The 24,180-nt window shown below is 44.3% G+C and overlaps 3 protein-coding genes across 6 annotated transcripts; 2 read left to right on the forward strand and 1 right to left on the reverse strand.

Annotated features, from left to right (window-relative positions):
- The first annotated feature begins 246 nt into the window (after positions 1-246).
- LOC109772961 (glucan endo-1,3-beta-glucosidase 6) lies at positions 247-5,694 on the forward strand. Its single transcript, XM_020331670.4, has 2 exons — positions 247-1,406; positions 4,292-5,694. Exons 1-2 carry the CDS (start codon positions 1,042-1,044, stop codon positions 5,406-5,408), a joined length of 1,482 nt encoding a protein of 493 aa, XP_020187259.1. The 5' UTR covers positions 247-1,041; the 3' UTR covers positions 5,409-5,694.
- Positions 5,695-5,721: 27 nt separating this feature from the next.
- LOC109772962 (cycloartenol synthase) lies at positions 5,722-24,007 on the reverse strand. 3 transcript variants are annotated; one of them, XR_006665058.2, is made up of 20 exons: positions 23,724-23,996; positions 20,393-20,641; positions 19,790-19,975; positions 19,182-19,271; positions 18,782-18,976; positions 18,587-18,671; positions 17,836-18,002; positions 17,417-17,605; positions 17,175-17,288; positions 16,797-16,919; positions 16,597-16,719; positions 16,267-16,365; positions 16,024-16,080; positions 15,890-15,936; positions 15,656-15,799; positions 15,346-15,523; positions 14,758-14,838; positions 14,573-14,656; positions 14,186-14,392; positions 5,722-6,134 (listed from the first exon to the last, which is right to left on the reverse strand). XR_006665058.2 is itself a non-coding variant. In XM_020331671.3 (19 exons), the coding sequence occupies exons 1-19, from the start codon at positions 23,922-23,924 to the stop codon at positions 14,255-14,257; spliced, it is 2,550 nt and encodes an 849-aa protein (XP_020187260.1). In that variant the 5' UTR covers positions 23,925-23,996; the 3' UTR covers positions 14,028-14,254. The 3 variants fall into 3 exon arrangements, 2 of the variants coding, with proteins under 2 accessions (XP_020187260.1, XP_020187261.1); XM_020331671.3 differs by lacking the exon at positions 5,722-6,134 and having other exon boundaries at positions 14,028-14,392; XM_020331672.3 differs by lacking the exons at positions 5,722-6,134; positions 20,393-20,641 and having other exon boundaries at positions 14,028-14,392; positions 23,724-24,007.
- LOC109772963 (squamosa promoter-binding-like protein 3) lies at positions 8,860-13,713 on the forward strand. 2 transcript variants are annotated; one of them, XM_020331676.4, is made up of 5 exons: positions 8,860-9,089; positions 10,173-10,922; positions 11,025-11,161; positions 11,863-12,129; positions 13,081-13,713. In XM_020331676.4, the coding sequence occupies exons 2-5, from the start codon at positions 10,231-10,233 to the stop codon at positions 13,404-13,406; spliced, it is 1,422 nt and encodes a 473-aa protein (XP_020187265.1). In that variant the 5' UTR covers positions 8,860-9,089; positions 10,173-10,230; the 3' UTR covers positions 13,407-13,713. The 2 variants fall into 2 exon arrangements, with proteins under 2 accessions (XP_020187265.1, XP_020187264.1); XM_020331675.4 differs by having other exon boundaries at positions 9,009-9,849.
- Positions 24,008-24,180: the final 173 nt, after the last annotated feature.

Raw genomic sequence — 24,180 nt, forward strand, 5'->3', positions numbered from 1 at the left:
GCCATGCTGCTACCGATGCAAATGCTAGCACTACTAGAGGTTAGTGGCGTAGTGGGGGAATATCTGTAGCCTTTCCCCCAAATCTTTTCCTTCCTCGGGCCTCTGCCCAAACAGTGCAAAACCGTCCTGGATTTGCGTTTTTTGCATGCAATCGAGAGGAGGAATCTTTCTACTACCCTGTTTACCACTCGCAAGTAACCAAAAAACCAGCATCATGACAGTGAAAAGCGTCTAACAAACCATGCTGCTCTGATTCCTTTTGCTTGCACTCCCAGCCCAAGCTCCAACCTCCAACCTCCAAGCGTGTGAGGCGTGAACGCCATATCCCATACTAGTAGAGATAGATAGAGTCATAGCCCATCCATCTATCAACAACTTTTGAGGTTTCTTGAGGTGATTGATCATGCCGCTTTGCTAGATGAGATCAAACACACCCATCTCTTTTCCAACCCCACACTCAAATCACAATCTTCCTTTCCCCCTCCTGCATTACTTGGAAAGGCTAATCTTTTCCGTTTTGCTTTGATCCATCCCTCTGCTCTGCTCTGTTCGGTGCCACTGCCAGCTTTGGCAAAGCCCCATTATTGCCCTCTGCCGCCCTCGCCTACTCGTCAGTACTCACCTCGCCTGGGTAGTACTTGCTGGCTAGCCCGCCGTCAATGCCCGCCCCGTGAATCTCTCGGCTCGCCATCACTGGGAATCTCCCATCGCGGTCGAGCCTAGGTGGGGTTCGCCAGGGCTTCATTTATTGTTCCCCCAAAAGATTCAAGCTCCAGCTCGTGGGTGGAGCTCTGGTAGCTCGGGGATTCGAGCGCCTTCTTCTTGAGTTCTTGGAGCCTCTGGCGCCTGCGCCTCCCCTCTCTTTCCGGTGAGGGTTTCAGCTCCGAGCTTCGATTTCAGTGTCTTCTTGGAGGTTCCCAACAAGATCCCCTCTTGTATTGCCTCGCCGGATTGGTTCATCCAAGATCTGAGCCCGGAGCAAGCGAGGAGCCCAAGATTTCATCTGGAGCTGCTGCTGTTGGGGTCATCTGCTGTCTGTCCATGGGTTCTCGTCCTCGGTCCGGCCGCGGGGAAGCCGCGGCGGCGCTCTTCGTCCTGGCGGCAGCGGTGGTGGTATCCTGGTCGGCGGCGGGGGTGGGCGCGATAGGGGCCAACTGGGGCACGCAGGCGAGCCACCCGCTGCCGCCGGACACGGTTGTGAAGATGCTCAAGGACAACGGCTTCCAGAAGGTGAAGCTGTTCGACGCCGAGGACGGCACCATGAGCGCCCTCAGGAAGAGCGGCCTGGAGGTCATGGTCGGCATCCCCAACGAGCTGCTCACCACCATGGCCAACAGCATGAAGGCCGCAGACAAGTGGGTCGAGAAGAACGTCTCCAACTACCTCAACAAAGGCTGCAACGTCAGGTATCCTATTAATTACTGTACTTTGTTGGCTCTCATTTGTTGCCATGCTTGATTGATTGATTGATTGATTTGTAACTAGTTCATGCTATCTCGAGTGTGGTCTCATTTGATTGTACTAGTAGTTCGGAAGATGAACTGTCATGAGTCTATAGTGAGGGATGAAGGCGACATTTTTCGCGGTACCGTCGATGTGTCTGTCTCGGCTTGTGGCCAACAAGTGTAGCTCTTGTTTGGCTCAATGCTCGACTTGGAGACCTGCTTCATTTGCGCTCGGTTCATATGGCTGGACAGTGACAAATCTAGAATTAGCAGGGAAATGAGAAATTTCCGCATTACCTTCAATCTGTCTCGATCGGAGACCCACTTCTCGGCGCTTTCCATGGTGCCTTCTGGTTTGCGCCCTGCTTGGCTGCACTGGTTACATGTATTCCTTGGGAACAGAAAAGTTACCAAGCAGGGCACTTTCTGTTTTCATTAAGCATCACATTCACATGATTGATGGTGGTATCGGTTTGAAGACTTCACTTTGCTCATCAATTCATACTGTTTCTGTAAATTACACGCCAACAAGAAGTTCACCATGTCCATGGTTCCAGCCGGTTCGCACTACTGGATTCTCATCATCACTTTTCTGAATTCAAGGCTCTTCTTGACATTGTAAAGTCCCCTTTTACAAGGCATGCCTATCCGGTTAGGTTAAATCTTCTCTCCTATTTAAAAAGGACGCAAGGTTCTGTCGTCCGCTCCTCCTTCGTCCAACCTTGCGTACGTTCTCCCCTCCTCTTTTCATTTGGAATTTTTGCTCCCATCTCTAGTTTTTTCAACTCGTTTTTCCTGAAAACCGCTTCACCTGCCCCACCTCTTATTCACTTACCAAACAAAATTATGTCTTTTTGGTAATCGAGTAAGTGCTTTCCAAATAGTAAGTGTTAACTAAATAAAAACTTTTTTTTTACACAATCACATAATATGGGCAAGGCAAATCGTGGGCTAACGTACTAGATACTGGATACCCTGTTGCAATGCACGCATAGTTCAAAAAAGCGCTAGGCGTTAATTGTGTGTTTTGCCACCACCTTGCGCTTTTCTGATATGCGCAGATTAAGCGCAGTTATGCGCTAGGCGTTTTGCTATCGCCTAGAGCCTAGGCGCACTTAAGCGCTCGCTTAGGCGCGCCTTTTTTTTTTTAACTATGAATGCACGTATCTAGTTGAATTTGAAGGTTAGGCCATCTACAAGTCTGTCTATTGTATAAAAGGCCTTTATATGGTTGTAGGCCATTTTGTATTAAAAGTATCCGTCTCTCACAAAAACTGTACCAGGGTCCAGGAACATCTAGTAAAAAGCATTTTTTAGCCTTTGTTGAAAGCTGGCCTGTGGGCCTTTTTACAAGGTAAAAGTTACAAATTATTTAGCAAGCAGAAACCAGTCAACTCTTCTTTGTGCTGCTACAAATGACAGTTCCTGGGAGTTCCCTTGATCCATTATGTGTATAGGAACAATGTATTACATTTAGATGCTTATTTGTTAATGTATAAATAGGAGTATATTTGCGTAAACAGCAAGTTGTGAAACCATGCACAAGACAGTGTAAAGGACCATCTACGGTTCTAACATGTGGGGTGACCATTCGTTAACCGTTTACATTTATTTGGAACAATGCTCACAGCGTGCATTACGAGGTTCATGTCTTACATGAGATGTTCACAGCCAACCACTTATGAGTTGTGCGTACCATTTTCAAACGGAACTGAACGATCAATTTGAGCAGTAGCATTCAATTGCTTCCCTTCGAAGCTCCTAGGGGGAAGAAGGGGGGACCTTATACCATGGAGGAAATGCATCCTTTTTTGTCCAGTCCTCTTTATTTCTGTTGCTTCTTTGAGGGTGATATAATAGTTGGCCTCTTCCCTCTCCCTTGAGTTATACCTCCTGTATAGAAGTTACCTCATACCTACTGTCTTGCAATGACTATGTTTATACTCATTTCACTACCTGCTGGACCGTGTGGTCCTTGTGGACGTGCATCTCTCTTATGTGTCATAATTTCAAAGATTTTTTAAACTGAAACTTGAAGGCTTCAACCTTTTTAGCACATTCTGAAAACCTATCAGCACTACCAAGCACTACCAAGCATTTTGCAAACATTTTACATCTTTCTGTTCTTTCTATGATGTGTTCAATTTATGGCTGTTTTGCACATATTTTTTATTGAACTATGTTAAATTCCTAAGCCATAGTAACAATCAATTTCTTGAACTCAGATTATTATTCAACCTGGAAATCCATGAACTATTTCATTGGTGGTTTTGCAATGGTTTGGGAGAATATGCACATTTCCAGCTTTTGATATACTTTCTTCCGCAATTTTCATGTCTCTAGCTTGTCTGAACTACTTTTTGGCACGAGGCAAACTATCGACTTTGATTTGTAAATACAACCTTGTAATTTAACCTAGTAATACAGAGTCAAACCACATCTGTTTTGCTTTTTAGCAGTATCCCTCCATCCTATAACACTGTACTGGTAGCATTTATTTTGATGAAGCAGCTCTACGGTAGTAGATGCACTGCCCCTGATAAATTTCATGCAGCATTCTTTTTAAGTTGCAACTCCAATGTCTGCTACCTGCTTGGTGATCTAGTAAGCTAGACTATGTGATAACACTTCATCTGAACTACTGATAAGCACATGATGAAATGAAATGTTCTTTACTGCTTCCACAATATGTTGTAAGCAAAATGCATGTTCAGCAAGATCAGTTTAGGCTCCATGTTCTCATTGCCCCATATTCGATCTCATTCTTCCAGCAATGCCTTCTTGATGTTGATCCACCACTTGCATATATCATTGTCGCATCTTGATTTGCCCTGTTATTTTGCTAGGTATGTTGCTGTTGGTAACGAGCCTTTCCTGTCGACATACAACGGAAGCTTTCTGCTAACTACCTTTCCTGCCCTCAAGAACATACAAAGTGCACTCGTGAAGGCTGGTTTGGGCAATCAAATCAAAGTAACTGTTCCTCAAAATGCTGATGTCTATGATACAGCAACGGGCAAGCCTTCTGACGGGGATTTTCGCACAGATATTCATGATCGGATACTCGAAATTGTAAAATTTCTGAGCGACACTGGTGGTGTTTTCACTGTCAACATCTACCCTTTCATCAGCCTCTACATTGATCCAAACTTCCCTGCTGAGTATGCCTTCTTTGACGGGCGCTCACAGCCCGTTGTTGATGGCTCTGCAACATACACAAACATGTTTGACGCAAACCACGACACGCTCATCTGGGCTCTGAAGAAGAATGGATATGGGAACCTGCCGATCGTTATTGGGGAGATAGGCTGGCCAACTGACGGTGACATGAACGCAAATGCTCAGCTCGCCCAGCGCTTCAACCAAGGCTTCATGACACATATCGCCACTGGGCAAGGGACCCCGATGAGGCCTGGACCGATCGACGCTTACTTATTCAGTCTGATCGATGAGGATGACAAGAGCATACAGCCAGGGAATTTCGAGCGCCACTGGGGGATCTACACATACGATGGCATCCCAAAGTATCAGCTCAACTTCGGTGTGCCGAATTCGCAGATCAAAAGAGCAAGCGGCGTGAAGTACCTTGACAAGAAATGGTGCGTGCTGAAGCCCACTGTCAGCCTCGACGACCCAAAGCTTCCGGACACGGTGAGCTACGCGTGCGCCAGGGCGGACTGCACCAGCCTTGGCTACAGGACGTCCTGTGGGATGCTGGACACCCGGAGCAACATCTCGTACGCCTACAACAGCTTCTACCAGAAGAACGACCAAGACGACGTGGCCTGCGGCTTCTCGGGCTACGCGACGACCACCGGCCAGGACCCCAGCACCGGGACATGCAGGTTCGGGATCATGATCGAGGTCGACTCGGCCTACTCGTGGAAGCCGCGGCGGGTCCGAAGCAACTACCTCCTGGTGCTTCTCCTTGCACTTGTTCACCTCTGTGTGTCATCCTCATAGCTGTTTTTTTTCTTTTTCTTTGCGGAAGATGGCCCGGCCATGACAGCATCAACAGTCTGGCAGCTTAGAGGGGTATTTGATGCCTGCTGTCTGTTCATCCATGTAGGAACCTTTTTCAATCTTTTTCTTCTAATTTCGGTGGATGCGGACGTCGCAGCCGCATGGTTGAAAATTCATCTCGTTAGCGTAGCTTTGATCTTCCGGTACCATTGTGATTGGGATGGTGATGCACTGGACCATTTATACCCAGGAATGTGACTGAGGGCATAGCTATCAAACTTGCAAATGTGGTGAGTCCAGATCAGTCTTTTTTTTCGGTCTCTAGACTTAGAGCTGTGCTTCATAACAACCTTTTTTTTTGCATGCCAAACAAAGCATTTCTGAATGCATTTTCACTCCGATGGAACACATTGGTAACCTATGCACCATAGGCCATCCAAGTAGCCATGGCGGCCATACACTAGCAGTAGGCTTTGGAGCACTGGCAATCTGAGTCGATGTACTGAAAACTTGAGACCAATTGCCTGTACACATCTGCACTCGGGAGCAGTCATTTCAGATCATGGATCTAGTGCCAGACAACCATCTGCTTGAATCCATGTTGCAGTTATGGTTTTTGTTTTTCAGTGGTTGTTATCGGTGTCAAGCTGCCAGCTATGTCGGCATCATCGCCGTCGTTGTCGTCGTCGTCCCCATCATCGTCTTCTTAAATTTTGTAGCTCCGGACTGCAATGAAGAGGCAATGTGGATGGCTTATCTCCCAAGAATTGACAACCTTATTTTCCTCACCATCCGTATAATAACTTAATGAAGTAACCACCATGATAAAAATGCACTTGGATTGCATTCCAAACCAAGCAATTGAACTAAAACCCTGTGGTGTCAGCTCATCCAAGCACAACATAGGTTCATAAACTTTTGGTTTAATATCAAAAGAAATAAAAACAGAGGTGTTTTTTTTTTTTGAAAAGCCATGGGGCCAATTAATCACATAGCCTTTATGTACAGTCGCCCACTGAGTGACACCAATAATTGGTTGCCTGCCATGAGCTAAAAACAAGAATGGGTCCTTGGAACTTGTTTGAAACATCCACATAAAAAATGTGTGATGGCAAGCAAAGGAAGCCACACCACCTAAGAACCATACCAACAGAACCTAAAGGCAGGCATCCACACCTCTTAATCCAACCAAAAGCACACAAGTGGAGTAGCACATAGACAGCACAAGCACAGAAGAGATAAAGAAAAGCATATGAATGTATCCACTGAGTCCATGAACTCTGTCCGATGTGCAGGTGGTGTCACTCATGCTTGCCACTCCTTTTCCCTCCTCCTTATCCTTCCCAATGTGGCAACCCATTTCCCCTCCTCCTTATCCTTCCCAATGTGGTAACATGGGTTACTCGGATCAACGAAAAAAATAGCGCGCTATTTTGACGCGTCGCTGTAGCGTATCAGCAAAGGCCACGTTACGCTTTTAGCTAATTGGTTCACCACGGCGCTATTTGCGCTATTTGCGCTATAGCGCACTATTTCGACGCTAAATGAAATAACGTTGTAGCGTTTTTGCGTGTGCCACACAGCGGCCCATCACATCGCCACCAACTCACCCCCGCTCCCTCTCAGACACAACCCATACAACAGCCCATATAGCAACGCATACAACCTAACCTAGCAAACTCGTCATAAGTTTCCCACCAACTCATGATTGAGGGCGGCGGCGGCAACTGCGTCGTTCGTGTCCCGTGAGCGAAGGCAGCGGCGGCGTTGTTCGTGACTCGTGAGCGAAGGCGGCGGCGGTGGTGTTGTTCGTGGCTCGTGAGCGGCATCTGCTTCTCTTCATCCCGCCTCCAAGTAGCAGCGTCGGCGCTGTTCGTGACTCGTGAACGAAGGCGGCGGCGCTTCGTGAAAGGTATCGGCTTCTCTTCACCCCATCTCCAAGTAGCAGGTCGGCCTCGTTCGTGACTCGTGAGCGAAGGTGGCGGCGGCGATGGTTCATGAGCAGTGGTCGCTTCTCTTCATCCCGTCTCCAAATAGCGGCGGCGACGGCGTTCGTGGCTCGTAAGCGAAGGTGGCGGTGGCGATGGTTCATGAGCAGTGGTTGATTCTCTTCATCCCGTCTCCAAGTAGCGGCGGCGGCGGCGGCGTTCATGACTCGTGAGCGAAGGCGGTGGCGGCGGTGGTTCGTGAGCGGCGACAACTTCTCTTCGTCCCGTCACCAAGAAGCGGCGTCAGCGTCGTTCGTGACTCGTGAGCGAAGGAGGCGGCGGCGGCAGTTCGTGAGCAGCAACGGTTTCTCTTCATCCAATCCCCAAGTAGCGGCGTCGGCGGCGGCGGTTCGTGAGCGATGGCGGCTTCTCTTCATCCCGTCTCCAAGTAGCGGTGTCGGCTACACCCCCAACTCAAGCAAGCCAGCCACCATGTGAGAGCAACCTCTCTTCATCCCATCTCCAAATAGCGGTGTCGGCCTCATTCCATTTTCGCCCCGAGTCCCCATCCTTGCAAATTAGGGAAGCCTTGAATTTTGTGATATATTTGACATGTTTATGCAAAACGCAATTTTCAAATATAGCACGCTATAACTTCTAGAGCATTGCTATGCCAACGATACATCTTGGACGATTTTGGCACGCCGTCACATACCAGCCTTTGATGTACCAGGCCAAATCATCAGACTCCGCTCGATATAGCGTCGTACTGGGATCGTAATCTATAGCATCGTGTGCACAACACTTCCATAACTTCTATAGGATCTAGAGAAGGACGGCGCTAAATCTTGTAGCGCGCTACCTTTTTCAATGGTTCAAATGTTTGTGCTTTGTCATTCTCGGAGGTGATGACACATCTGTCGAGGAACTCTAAGGGCATGGCCAATGCATAGCCACAGGGTGATGTCTCGCACGCCATGTAGGATCGAATATCAAGTAAAGTAGGTTTGGATAGGGAAGCGGGATCCTCTGCAGGAGGCGAGTGTTTGGAGAGAGAAAGTGTGGTCCGGTATAAAAAGCCGAAAACATTGGAGTGAAGAGTAGAGATGCATATGTACTAGAGTCTTTATTTTCTATTTCTTGATGAGGCCCACTAGTGATAGCTTACATTGGGAAGAAAAAAAAAACTGTAGATGCTTCAAACTATCTTTTGTTATGGGACATCTGTATCCATATGCCACCATTGTACATGCCCTAATGAGTCCTGAACCACAGCACACCCGAAAAAGGTTGCTGCTTTTCTACTGGAGATTTTGCTGTACAGTAGATACCTACAAGTAGCACTATTGGTAGTAGAAGAGGTAACAGTAAACAGGTGGCGAGGTTAGTAGCTTAAGAAGCCTAGCTGTCTTTCTTGACCCCTGAGCCCTCTTGGGGATGGTGTCAGGGAGGGCATGTGCCTGGTTGTTGCTGTGCGAAGATGCACTAGCAGACTAGCAGTAGAGGCATCCAAATCCATCCCCACTGGTCACTTTCTGTTCATTCCAGGCCTACTCAGGTGGGGCATGACATGAAAAAAAGTTAGCTCATTTGTGTGTGTGGTGTGTGGTGTGCACTGGGTTATTGTGAGTCTTGTCTTCCTTATCTGGTTGCCCTCCTTTGCTGATTTCCTGAGGCCCTCATCCTCTCTCCCAAGTGCCTGCCAGGCAGAGGGAGGAGACAAAGATTCTTGAGCAAAAAGGAGGAGGCGCCAGTAAGATTCTTGATTGATCTCCCTTTCCATTACACACAGTACACAGTACACCATGGGTGGCATGAGCAGTTCTTTCCCCTCTAGTAGACTGGTAAAAAGGGGTCCTCTTCCCCCACAGAAAAAGCAGCTGACTTGATGTGGTATAGGTTCTCCCCCTCCCTCCCTCACTCCCTCAGGCCTGTCCCTCCGCCGTCCCATCCCAAAGGGGTTTGATTTGATTTGATCCGTGTGGAGGGTGGCGCAGAGGCAACGTGGAGCAAATAATGCAGCCCTGAGGTACCAGTACCAGTACTCCAGTAGTGGTAGTTTTTCTCTGGGCTTGGGGGGGGGGGGGGGGGGGGCGGTGAAAGATCTTGATTGGGGCGAGTGAGACCGGGGTGGTTGTCATGATGCGGCGTAGGGTCCAGCGCCGGGGTGGTTGCTGATGCCGTGATTGGGTTTGGGTTTCTTTCAAGGTGATATACTAGATCTCATCTCATCGGCCAGGGATGAGATTTGAGGGGGAGGCAGACCTTGTGCGGAGGGCCTGAGGCAGCAGAGCTTCTCTCCGGTTGATGGGGCCGCCTGCTCCGCCGACGTCGTCGCCGGCACGGCTCGCCGGGGAGCTCCGTTGTTCTCTGGCGCGCTGCTGACTGGGGAGGCAGGTGCTCCGGGCCTGCGGGAGGAGGAAGAGTTCTGCTGGTTGCCTGTTATTTTCTTGGGGAGGGAGGAGAAAGAAGTGAAGGGAAGATATCAACTTGATCTTTGGTCCCTCATCAAGGTACTTGTGTGTTCTCCTTTTTTGTCTCTCTTGCTGCTGGGGAAATGGAATCATGAATTCATGATGTTCTTGCCATAACTGACGATTCCACTTGTGAAGAAGGTACTCTGCATACTCTCTGTTGCGCAGTAGTACACGGCATTCACTCATTCATCTGATGATACTAGCATCTTTGTGTACCTCTTCTCTCTTACTCTCAGTGCTCATATGTGTTCTAAGCTGTTCATCATCATTGACTTTTCCAAGTGCAAAAAAATTGGTCCTGATTTGCAAGCTTGCTAATTCTGCTCCTCACCTCTTTGTGTTCCATTCTGTTGCTTCAGTGGCAGCAGCTTTGACGTGCGAGTAGGAGCAGCGGCACCGGAGATCTCGGGCTCTGGCATGGGCTCGTTCGGGATGGAGTGGAACCAGAGGAGCTCGGTGCTGTGGGACTGGGAGAATTTCCCGCCGATAGGCGAGAACCCCAAGAACGCGATGCAGGCCGATCCAAGATTTGCCGCCGTTGCGGCTACCATGGGGAATGAACCGCTCCATTCTTCTGGCGGTAGCGGCACCTTCTCTTCCAGCTCAGAGATGGGGTATGGCTCTTCCAAGAGCTCCATGTCCGCGTCGATCGATTCTTCGAACAGGGCTGGGAACAACATGGAGTTCAGATTTGCGCCTGTCAAAAACCCTGATAGGAACACGAGCAAGAACACCGAGCTGGGTAAAGTTGATAACACGAGAACTGGAACATCTCCGTCGCCTGTGGTGGCAGTGAGCAGTGGAGAGCCGGTGATCGGCCTGAAGCTTGGCAAGAGAACTTACTTCGAGGATGTCTGTGGAGGGCAGAATGTCAAGAGCTCGCCATCGGGTGCTGCGAGCGCGCCAAACAAATCTCCTGCTTTGGGCAAGAAGGCAAAGGCGGAACAACAGAAGCCACATAACTCGTACTGTCAGGTTGAAGGCTGCAAAGTCGACCTCTCTTCTGTTAAAGATTACCATCGAAAGCACAGAGTCTGTGAACTTCACTCTAAGGCTCCGAAAGTTGTTGTCGCTGGTCTGGAGCGACGCTTTTGCCAACAGTGCAGCCGGTGAGATGCTTTAGATTGCAAACAGTGACATCCTTGAGCACAAAAAAACTCCGTTGGTCTGATCTGTTTCTTTCTCTTCTTTGATTTTCCACTTGTTTCTAGGTTTCATGCTTTAGCTGAGTTTGACCAGAAAAAGCGAAGCTGCCGTAGGCGTCTCAATGATCATAATTCCCGCAGGCGGAAGCCACAGCCAGAAGCAATTTCTTTCAGTTCATCAAGGATGTCTACGATGTTTTATGGTAGGTTACTAGGCTTGTATTTGCCTTATGTTTTGTAAAATTCATGCGTTAAGTAAGATGCTTACATATGTCCTAAAACAGCCACGCATAGTCACGCCTACTCAGCGGCACAAAAAATTACTAGGGTAGAGCATTTTTTGTGTTTGAAATGGTCAATTTCTTTGTTGATTCAAATTTCCTCGCTAGTCATAATGTAAAAAATTAGTCACAATTTTCGTAACTGTGATATCAGAAAGGCTCTTTGTGATCCTGGTGACTGCCATCTGTGAGGGTTTCTGTTGATAGGAACAATTTATGATGATTCCTGTTGATGGGAATTAATGGATAACAATTGTACTCCCTCCGTTCCAAATTAGTTGACTTGAATTTGTCTAAATACGGATATATCTATACTTGTTTAGTGTCTAGATACATTCGTGTCTAGATAAATATGGGTCAAGTAATTTGGAACGGAGGGAGTAGTTGTCCCTATTTTAAGGAGTTGTGCCCAATGTACTATTCATTTCACTTTGGATTACTCAAAACATTTTTGTACTTTTATCTGTTTATAATTATGTTATTGCGTCAATGGTATAGTGATTCAGAAAAGGAAAAACAAACACATAATTGTACAAACAAATTGAGGATTTGGAGTTATGGAAGCAGTTACATTTCTGACTTATTAACATTTTGTGCTAAAACTTTTGTAATGATTTGAACAGATGCAAGGCAACAGCCAAATTTCCTATTTGGTCAGGCTCCTTATGTTCAAATGAGAAGCTGTGGAAGTTCTTCATGGGATGACCCAGGAGGCTTCAAAGTTACACACACAAAAGCTCCTTGGTTAAAACCAACAACTGCTGCAGGTGTTCATGGGATACATTTATCTAGTCAGCAGATGTCGGACAATATTATGCCACATGGTGCACATCATGGTTTCGATGGGTTCATGGCATTCAAGGGAACTTGTACAAAGTTCCCTAATCAAGGTATTTCCCCGCTTATGAATGAATTTCCAAACGAAATGGTGAAAAAGTGACCATATAAAGGTCATCACTTACATGTAAACTCTTCTTCCTACAATTCCTAACTAAAACAAGAATAGATAAATGCACTTCTTCGTGTTTTTTCCACAGAACCACCTTATGAAATTAGGATGTTTCTTCTAATTTGTAGCTGTTTGTTGGTTGTTCTTTCGAGTTAACATAACTGACATGAAGCTTTCTGCACTTTCTGAACATATAGCTGTTTCATTTCAACATTTTATTAGGTAAGTTTAGTTTGCAACATATGACTATATACATGGTCCTTATTTTTGTAATCTGAGGACCTGATTGCTAGGTCCATTCTTCTCCATGTTTTATCTTTTCAAGGAGCTCTAGTCACCTACCCTTATTTTAGCAACCTCTGGTTAATCATGCTCTTTTCACTGAATTTGCTTCCTCGTAGATGATTGTACTTCACAGATCCACCTTAAGAAGAGCTGTCAGCCTGCCCTCTTAGTACTGATTTGGTTCTGACATTTACCAGAAACTATGATTAGTAGTACCATTTGAGACTATAGCTTTGGGTCCGGAAGAGACTGTGGATTACCTTATTTGTCATAGTCTGGCATGATTGAGTTGCTCAGACGAATTTTTAATAGTGCTTTGTTTTTGTTTTTTATACTGGAAAGTTGTTGATAATGAGGCACATGCAGGCAAGCCTTGGGGCCAGAATAAATAAATAAAACAATAGTCTGTTATAGAATCATGAAAAATTTGGTTTCATCTTTACTAGTAAAGTAATGATAACTTCAGAACTAATTGAGATTTTCCATTGCACAGTAACTCTGCATCTGCGGCGATTATATTCTTAAGTATGTTTAGGCACTCCAAAGAATCTTTTCCTTGGTGATGAACATTAGCACTAAAAGTTGTTCTACTTGTTTACCCTTCCAGGTGTCCAAGCTTCTGCTGTTGCTTCCGACTCCAGTGGAGCCCCGGATCTTCAGCATGCTCTCTCTCTTCTGTCAAGCAACCCAGTGGGTGCTGCCAACCTCCAGCCAAGTCCCCAGATGCACTCTGGGGTGGCAGCCATTGCCGGCGCCCCCAACCCCGCGATGCACGCGCTGGGATCATCGACGGGGCTCTGGCTAGACGGCAGCCAGCCCCTCGATGATCACCCGCGGTTCCAGGTCTTCGAGCGCTTGGGGGACCATGACAGCGAGCTCCAGCTCCCAAAGCCTTCCTACGACCATGCCTCGCACTTCGACCGGATGCACTGATGATGGCTCCGGTCCACTGGGTGCGTGATTTTGTCACGCGATCAACGCCGTTTCTTCGGCCTGAAAATCGTAATGCTGAATTTACTTTGCTTTGACGCCGTTGCCTGTCTAGAGGCCTATGGTTTTGGCAATGCCTAGAATAAAGGCGCACACGAACAGACTTAGGATCAAATCGACCCAGTTGTGTTGCCATGGAGAAAGATTTTGATCCATCATTAGCCATTTGTCTGAATAATTCTGAACTTGCTATGTTTCTGAATGGCTTCTCCAACTGTAACTGATCATGGTTTTAAATTCTTGATGATGACATCGCACGGCCGTAGCGGTGGTGCCAGCCATTGCAAGAGGACCGGCAATGGGTGGGACACAGATCCAATGACCGCGGCATAACCTGGCCAGGCACTGTGCATCGCCCCGTAGCGCCGGGCACTGTTCATGCTCTGTCGTGTGGGTGCCGTTACCGTTCCTGTCGATCCGTCCGTTGATTTTAAATCGGACGAGGGGGGCATGCCACCATTACTGTCCCTAAAGCCTAAGGCAGTAGGTCTAAAAACATGAGCACAGGAGACTGCAGGCATCAGGTGAAAAATGAACTGCAGGTTTGGAAGAAAAAAAAGAACATGCACATAAGCATCTTGGTATCATCTTTTCAGGGACTTCTTATATTCCATAATTATACACCAATCATTTGTTTAGACTCTGATAGTGTACAATAATATTGCAAGTACAGTTCCTTCCTCTGCCTACCATTTTTCTGCCTTGAGAAGGTATGTACGTACCAGTATGTATGGATTTTCAGTTGCAGATAGTGTGACCTGCACTGCTGCGCTTCTGACTCGGATCAGCAGCTAGGCATCGCCATGTCCCTCTGGCGATCCGCTGCCCAGGACGCGGCAGCGGTACTCTCCAAGCGCCCAGATAGGGAAGATGTTCCGATACTGGGAGTAGGTGATGGCGCAGTTCCTGGCAAAGATGCCGATGATCTCCTGTGGCACAAAATTCCAACAGCGATGAACAAACAAACGCAGACAGAACAGCAACTGAATGCAGGATTGCCGGTTAATCAGTGTCTGGAATCTAAGCAGCAGGCGGTTTTGACAGTGATTTTCATGAGAGTGCCCTTACAAGAAAAGAAAGTGCCACTGCTCGGTTCGTGGAATACTTACTTGCTGAGGGAACTCTCCATCCTCTAGTTGTAGGTTGATCAAGACCTTCGCTGCCCGGTGCAGAGGCCCTGGGTCTCTCTCGGCCTGCTCCAACGGAAATTGAAATGCAGATACCAATGAGCACGGCGAATACCTCAATGAACAATGTCAAATCAAGGAGAAAGGGAAAATAAAACACAAAGAACCTGCCCAGCATCAATTAGGGCCAGCATGGCCCAACTGGTGTTGACTACATGGGGGCGCCTTCCTTCAAGTTCAGTGTAAACCTATTTGCAGAAATTTAAGAAAGAATGTTCAGATCAGAGAAATTCTCTTTTGCATAAAAAAAATCAGAAGAATGCATGCATGTTTGGTTTTTTTGCTTTACTGGTTGATTGATATTTTGAAGCATAATTTGTTTTGCTGAGGAATTGAAGACAAACTCTTAGGACGAACAGGACAATCCTTTTGTATCATATATTATAAAACAACCAGCTCATGATTGTATACGAATGAATAATTAATTTTTATCTCAAGCTAGTGTCCCTCGTGTGTTACTTCTTATACATCAAGATCCGCATATGATATTTCTCCCTTCTAAGAAGTAGAGGCCATCATGTAGAGGCCCTTCTTATTGGTTGTTAACAGATCTCAACATGACTGCTAAGTCTGAGCTAACAGTAAACTTGGGCTTCATACTTATGATCAATATAGGACCGATCTGTTTCCAGGTTGAATCGCTGCATACGGACATCCATCAATAGGCATTACCTCCTAGGAAGAAATGAATGTACCTTATCCCTGCATGACAAATAGCTTTCTCCCCAGCCACCAGAAGGAACCTCTTTCGACAACAAGAAGCCGCATGCCTTCCTGATAGCCGGACAGTTCTTGAATGTCCTTCCAGCAGCGACCAATCCCCTCACTGCAGACCACGCCCCATGGGTGAAACAAATACCCCAGGAGCCATACCTGTTGCGAATAGAGAGAGCAATGAGCAATAACAGCAGCAGCTTCTGTGTTTGAGTGGAAACACCAAAAGCACGAACAACAGTAGCAGCAGATATATTCTCTTATTCCGAAATGGAGTTTTTCAACACTAACCATGAGCCGTCACTCCTTTGAATACTCAGAATGAAGTTATCGGCTTTATGGATGCATTTGTCAATCTCCTCCCTTCGATGCTCAGGGTAGTGCTTTCTGAATGCAACCAGGGCCTGGATCACTGCCGAAGTACATTCAACAACACTGCCAGTCGAGTTTAATCACATCTCAGTTCAGTTTCTCTTAAACACGACAAATCAGCATAATAACAAGAATAGGGTTGTCACATCTTACGGATGATCAATCATTATGTCCCCAAAGATCTCAGAAGGATTGAGAAACTGAACAGTTTTAAAAGCATGTCAAATTGCAAAACACTATTTACAAAGGGCTGAATGTGTAGAGTCCTCATTACAGTTGTAACTCACCTCCAGCCAGGCATAAGACCTGGTGAGTTCATATGATGCAAAGCCACCATTTCCGTTCTGTAAAAAACGGTTTATCCGACAATAATTAGTTCCACCCAATTTAAACAAGCATATTGTTCGAGAAAATTTAAACAAACATATATGCAAAAAAAATTCATAGATAAATCTGTAAGAGCATAGAGCATAAGTGAACTATTGACTCCGTCGAGTAGCTTTAGAGGTTTGAAAAGGGGATATGCATACCATCCAAGAAAGCAGACAATTGACAGCATCATAAAGTCTATTGGCTTCTATTGGTACGCCAACCATTTCCGGAGAAATCTTTGACAACAACAATGAGGCCTGATGAAAGAAAAGAAGGAATTTCATAAATTGTGAAGACCACAACATCACAAAAGAATATACTACAACTTGAGAGTTATTATGGTTAGTGGCCTGATGAATGGACTCTTTTCTGTTAATATTATTTTCAAGCGAAAAAGGTTAAATACATATGAAAGTTAGTGGTCAAAATTCTAAAAGTTTGTCTGCATAGACTAATGGGCGATATAAATTTTGGAATGGTGGCAATACCTTTAATCCTACTGCAGTGCAATCTGATACAGGCCAAGCATGATCAGCGGTTGAAAAGGTCCATGCACCTTTAGATATATGACGATACCAGTCACTCAAATCTCCATGGCAGTCGTGAAGAATCTTTCACAGAACACATAACAGAAATGGAGTCAAACGATGACCTAATCTGGCCAGAAAACTAAGCATCAGAAATTTACCTGTGAATTTTTTATGTAGTCATGGGCTAGTTTAAGAGTAGGACAGAACTCTTCTGTGAGTTCCGTAGCCAGTATAGCTTCAACTGTAAAAGCTGTGTCCCAAAGCTGGCTGCCATTATAACCCTACGGTGACAGGACCATTTCACTGGTATTATATTAGCATAGCAAGCCAAAAGAAAAGATTAACTATATCTTAGTATCTCTCCAGATTACAGAATAGTGTTACGTATGTTTGAAGACGGTATGCCCGGACCAAATTACTAAATGACAAAAATAGACACTGTGCTAACTGAAAATGTAGAGTAACTCGCAGTGCTATTTAACTAAAGTTAAGTGCACATGTGAAGCTATGGGGTCCATGACAACATAAAGAATAACCTGCATCTTCATGCCATCTTCAGCAACCCACAAATAATCATAGATCCTTGGAATATGAAGTTTGAATTCCTCTGAGTTAGGATCTTCTATCCAGCAACAAAGCATATTCAGTACCTGCACAGTTTTTCTTTTTTCATTTTTCACAATAATCAACTGAAAACAGGAATGTCAAAAGAAAAAAGGAACAAAAATAAATAACCGCATGCCTTTTTTTTCAGAAACCAGCATGATTTTAAATATACCTTCCCTACAGCACCACTGCAAACATATTGGGTGTTCTCATCTTCGTAATGAATATGTTGCATGGCATTTTTCAAAGCTTTCTCCCTCAATTTGCTTCCAGGCCAATGTGACAGAACTGGTTCAACAAATTTGTGAAGAGTGGTCCATAAGATATCTTGTCCCAGTGGATGAGGACAGTACAGATCCTCCTACAGTAAGTTATAATAAAATCTGTCAAGCAATATTTTATTATTATATTCCGCATGGAGATCTCTACCTAAAGTAATAAATAAAAATGTGTGATACTGACACAGGAGCCATGTCCGTTTACAGATCAAAAACCATGCAGAGCAGAAACTTCTCAATAGCATAATAACATGAAGTTACTTTATGTTGTTACTGGTTTGGCACATGCACGACGAAACAAGTTCCAACAAACCTTAGCACATTGGTTGCGAGCCTTGTCCCAATCAATCTCATCATAGGGTACTTTATAGAGCTCCTTCCGTAAGTTCAATACAGTTGGTGTAATTGGGCCGACAAACCTCTTTCCATATATGTAAGACATGGGAAAGTATACCATTCGGCAATGGGACCACATGCGCCCTGTGTGCGACGCAGAACATTTTAGCAAAGATAATAAGGTAAGAAATTACGATAATATATACTCCCTCCGTCCCAAAATAAGTGTCTTTAATTTAGTACTCCCTCCGTCCCAAAATTTAGTACAAAGTTGAGTCACTTATTTTGGGACGGAGGGAGTACAACTTTAGATTATGATAATATATAACCCCTCCGTCCGAAAATAAGTGTCTTTAATTTAGTACAACATTGTACTAAAGTTGTACTAAATCAAAGACACTTATTTTGGGACGGAGGGAGTACTATAATAAAATTATTGCCTTCTGATAAAGTTTGTGATGATAGAAAATGATTTTTGTTCTGCTGCAAAAAAGAAAAATGGTTTTGTTGCCAATCTGTCAAATAAACTTTCCCAGGGTCAGCTGCATGAGAACCATACTTGCAGTATATTCTACTGATCATCTGCACTAACAGTCAAACAAGCATTCCATGCAGTTTATATGATAAATTTTGCCAGTGTTGAGTTATTAGTCATTATGATAAAATTTCTAGATAACTAAATACAAGCCAAAAGAGAAAGCGAAAAGGTATTTAAGGGGGAAACAAACCTGGATGAAATGGGAGGCAGTATGGAAGTAACCATAGTTCTGGAAGCAATGGATTGTTACCAGACCAGTCAAATACACCAAGAACCTTAAGAAAGTAGAGACATCAGAAGAACTCTCTGGGTTTGAAACAAGTACACTTGTAATAACAAGACCAAAGCAGATAACAGAAAAGAAAACAATGCATAACCTCCGTACCGAAAGCCAAAACTTTCCCCATGATGTTGTAAAGGTTGCTCCTCCATGATCCAAAATCCAATTCTGAGCTAACTGAATGGCTCCATCTTCACTATCTGATCCTTCTCCAAGTAATCTCAAGGTAACATAGTTCAGGACAGAACCGAACATGGTGCTTGGGCCCTCAATGTGCAATCCCCAGCCTCCATCTTTGTTCTGCGCTTAAATTCACGGAAAATTTCCCTTTCTTTGAAAAGCATAAACAAAAATAGTAATGGCATATACATTAGGGTAGTAGTGAGATGTAATGTGGACATAAGGAATGAGATGAAACACACAGCATGTGGATTGCAAAGCCAGATTTTGTTTGCGTAAAAATATCATAGTTAAGAAGGTTTTGTTAAGATGAATATTTCCTTGCCTGATGATTGTAGAGATACCGACGTATCTCCTTCTGATGCTCTGACGATAAGACAGTATTTAGAGCACCAGTCGAATGCAGCGCTATTACCTGAATAAAAATAGGGTGAGGAAACCAAATGGCTCACTTCTCTCATACAGAAGTACAACAAAACAAAGGATAACGTAGAATGAGATGCCACAATATCTGCAATGCTGAAACCAAGTGAGAAAAGTGACGCTCAGCTGGTAACCGATACAGATCTTTCACACCTTTCTAAACAGGAATGCAGGAGCTCTAACAGATCAATAGAGGAAGGCAAAAGTTTACTGAAGCGTCAAGACCAAAAGGAAGTCACTGAAGGCGGTAACTGCAAAATAAGCAGCAACTAACTGAGCAAGAAGGCTTAGGCACTAGTTCTCCAAGAATTATGAAGAATGATACTAACAGAGGATACTGTCTTCGAAGAGCCATTTGGCACAGTTCTATATTTTCTAAGAGTTTGGGAGCAACTTGTTCGGAAGTTAGCTGATATATACGATGAGATATGCTAGTGCAAGAACACATGAGAAGGCTATAACTAAGGAATCTTAACCAGTTCACTGTTGTATATGAGCGAAAGGAACTACCAAGCCCGGCAGAAGGAACATAGGACCGGCGATATCCCCAGGCCAGTGTCCATCATGTGCTTGGAGAGCAGACAACTGTCCAATTGCCCTCTTTAAAGAGGTCAAAACAGCTTCTTCGGTGACATCTTCATGCTCTTGGAGCTTGATACCAGGAACGTCCAGCTTGGGAGCACCCAACTCGGCGAACTGCAAAAGGTGCAAGTGTTTTGCAATGACATGTGAGTTAGTTAAAGACAAAATCAACTCCATGAAACTAACTGGCGAAAATGGCCTTCAGCGAGAAATGCATGTACAAATTCGCATAAATTTTCAATAATCTCAGTAGGAATGTCGTGTTCAACATATCGCATTTTCCTTTTCTTCATATATGGCAAAACACATCGAAATGCAACCCTAATTCTCTGCATGCCCTTCCACGGTACTAAAAAATATTGGATTAAAAACACTTTTGCATCCTATTTTGACGGAATTAGCAAGCCTACGATTCATTTGACTTGCATCTCCTAGTTTATTCCAACTGTGCTGAGACGGCAGATTGGCATTCCAGAGGATAAGTAGACAAGCTGAGACGGCAAATTGCAAGGAGGGTTAGTAGGTGGTTACGCGCTGGTGAGACAGGGCCCAGAATCCGTGGAGGGGACCGTCCGCTGCGAGCACGTAGAGCCTTCTCCGGGGTTCGTCATCTCGCCGCCGCCGTGGGAGTGCAGAGCCGCGGCGGCTCCGGCAGAGCCGCAGCGGAACGGAGGTACAGAAATGGGCCGTGGGTTCCCCTCTAATCCGAATTGATTCTACTCTCGTCCATGGCCGGCCCAGTCGGGCGCCTTGCGTTCCGCTGCGTGGTTTCCGTTGCCCCTGAAAAAAAAAATTTACCGAGTTCCAGCGATTTTTTTTAGAGGAAGTACACAAATGGTTGCTCCATAAGACAAACAAAGGGACAGCTGTCCTAGAGCTTTGCACAAAGGACCCCAATAAAAAAGGATTCGCAATTTGACCCATCAAGATCCCTGTGCAAATCTAATCCCTTAAGCATTGTCGGACTTCATCGTCACCGTGGCAACACCGGAGATGGACGATAGCAGCCATCACTCACGAATCTAGAAGAACTCCAATGCAAACCATGCTGCTAGGTGAATCGATTGAGGCATGTGGCTCGTCGACCGGGGATCATCCTCGATCCCGTCAGACCCCGCCACCGTCGCCTTCATCCACTTAGGTCGACTTTTATTCCTTCAGGTTTTCTGTTTATTCAATAATTTCCAGGTTTCAGTCAGTTTTATTTAGTTTTTCTATTTCAAAAAACAATAGAATGGAACAAAATGTTCATGTCATTTAAAAGTTGTTTATATTTTCTAATAGCAGTGTAATTTTAGGAATAACTTAAACCTTTTTTAAAACATTCATGCTATTTAAAATGTACACCTATTTTAAAAATGTGCATGTAATATAAAAAGTATTCACATCTTTAAAAATGTTTATGTAATTTAAAATTGTTCATGTACTTATAATTTGATGGGTCACGTGGACTCTATTGATTTGACGCAGTATTCCCTTACATTACAAAATTTAATTGTTTTTATTCCATTATTATATGCATGTCTGTTATTCGAGATAGTGAAAAGTCTATTGAGAATCGATTTTAAAATTCAACTGATCTTTTTAAATTTTGGTAATGAGGGAAGGTGATGTTCTAGAAACATGCAATTTTCTCTGTTACAATTTTTTTGTTTGCTGCTACTCATTGTTGATTTTTTAATTTTTCTATAGTTCACAAAGATTTCGAGTAAAAACTTAAAATTCCATGTTTTGTTAGAATTCCATCCTTGCAACATACTTTATTTTAGAATATTTTTATGTTGTTTTCACTTTATTTTACCGTAAGTTGGTTTCAAGAAATATTCCCTCCCATCTCGTCCACTAATTAATCTTTCAATGATGGTATCACCGCAACAATGATTACACTGCCACAAAATTTCCCGTCTTTATTTTTTCCTTTTCTTTCCATTATTTTATGGTCCCATCTTTTAATCACGATGTTGTCTATTTTGTTTATAAATCACATGTATTTATTTGTCTTCATTTTTTATGTTTGATTGTGCCCTCTTGTCTTCCATTTTTAATTGTTCTCTTAGATGTTGTCTCCATCACCATCCTTAATGACAACCTCTGAGGCCTTGGACAGTGTAAAGGTAAGCTCCTCTGGCACCTCTAGCCCCGTCAGATATAGTCATCCATGTCCACGCCATTTGCCGAGCATGATGCCTCGACTGCTATAGATGGTTGTGACCATGTCATTGCGTTGGACGAAGTTGATGACACATGGTAACTCCAAATGCATGGTGAGGACGTCAACTTCATGCTCGGTGATGATATCTACAAAGACGGTGATTGCCTGCATGGATGATGATGACATTGGCATCACGGCTAGACACGCGGATGACCCGGGGCTGGCCCTTTTTCTTTGTCCTTGTTGTATTGCCACCGAGGGATGTTAGAGAGCTCCTATTTAATGCTCTCTGCATCAAAACTTCCAGAGAAACACACATTGTGCTCGCCTTCATGGGTCATCCTAGTAACCTGATATGCTTTGTCACCAACCACCACTCCTCTAGTTCCTAGCAATTTCTTCTTCTTGTGTTTTTTCCTTTGGTCTTTCAAGTCGGGTTTCCTTAAAAAAGGGGGGGGGGGGTTTGACCGATTTAAGTAATATCATTATTTTAAGATTAGAAATTTTTCATGATTTTTTTTTAAAAATCATGAGTTCCATAAAATGTTTGCAAATAAAAAATTGTGATTTTTTAAATGATAAAATTTGAAAAATAAATAAATAAAATATAAGTGTTCACAAATTTAACTTTTTTTGTTGTTTTTTTATCATAAATTTAGAAGTTGCTCACGAGTTTTAGAAAACTTCTTAAATATTTATAAAATTTGACTAATTAATAAAATATTAACAGATTTAAAAAATATATTTGAATTTAATAAGGAAATAAAAAGAAAAAACCGGAAGAAAACTAGTGGAAGAAAACAAAAGGGAAAATACAGAAAGAAAAATCGCAAGAGCACAAAGAAAACTGCATCAAGACCTTGTTGTCTTGTAAGGCTGTCCATGACCGTCTCCATGTGCCTTTGCTGGCAATTTGTTACAACGGGCGTCATATAGGGAATTCCGGGATGCAAGGCCTTGGTGGCTCTTTCAGCGCCGATGACATCCATTACAACAACTTACTCCTTGGTAGCTCTTCTTTTTAATCACCTTGGGAGCTCTTATTCCACACTAAAATTGTGGGAGTGCTGCTATAACGTTTAGATAGGTCGGGCCGCGAAGCTCTCGCTCGCTCAGCTTACCTCCTTGCTCCACTCGCTTTAGGTTTTTTTCTGCTCACTCACCGCTAGCTCATAAAAAGCCGGCTACCTTTTTTTATCTGAAAAAGTTTGTTAAATCAAAAAATGTTCAAGATTTAGAAAATGGCCTTGGATTTTGATAATTTTGTAAATTAAAAATATATTTGTAGATTAAAAAAATGTTCATAAATTCGAAATAAGATTGAAAATTGAAGAAATTATCATGAAATTAAAATATATTCTTAAAGTTTAAATATATTCATGAATTTAACACCTTACAGAAAGGCCCAGCGTTCCCACAACCCCATGCACCAGGAGACTCCAAATCTAGGGAGCTTACTATTTATAATGTGTATATTTGATCAAACTTAAAAATAGTTAATCTTTTTTAAATGAATTTATACGCCATCTGTTGGGAACAGAGGGAGTACTGTAGTTGGCCTTCCAAGCAACCATGCGAGCATATTCACGTTGACAAAACTTACGTCCGTGCATGCATGTGTCTCAAAAAAGCGTAAAATGGAAATCACGAGCGAGCTAGCTGACGAGTGAGCCAGCTGACGACGTGGAATGGAGTAAAAGTAGGACGGACCTGCAATCGCATGAGGCGGTCGGCGCTGTGCTTGAGCTGGTGCCGGCGGCCGGAGTACTCGCGGCGCGCGTCGTCGACGCCGTCCAGGGCGCCGCCGCCGGCAGCGGGGTCGAACTCCCAGACCTGGCGGCCGGCGTGCGCGTTGGTGGTGCGCAGCCACGGCTCGCCGCCGGCCTCCTCTCCGATCCTTAGCCGCCACATCGATCAACGTCGACTCAAACCAGTGGCTGGCTGTTCTTCTTAATTTTTCTTCACAGCGGGGCAAGTGAGTGAGAGGAGAGAAAGATATCGAAACACCCCGTGTTTAAATAGGAGAGCGAGATGTCATTTCCACTGCAAAACCATTACCACAAGGGTTACTAGAAAGGACAACAGTCATCTCAAAAAAAGAGAAGAAAAAGAAAGCACAGAGCCACAGACAGTAACTGAAGGATAAGGAAGCGTCCGCAAGCATTAC

The sequence above is a fragment of the Aegilops tauschii genome, chromosome 6 (genome assembly GCF_002575655.3).
Source record: "Aegilops tauschii subsp. strangulata cultivar AL8/78 chromosome 6, Aet v6.0, whole genome shotgun sequence".
Taxonomy (NCBI): Eukaryota; Viridiplantae; Streptophyta; class Magnoliopsida; order Poales; family Poaceae; genus Aegilops; species Aegilops tauschii.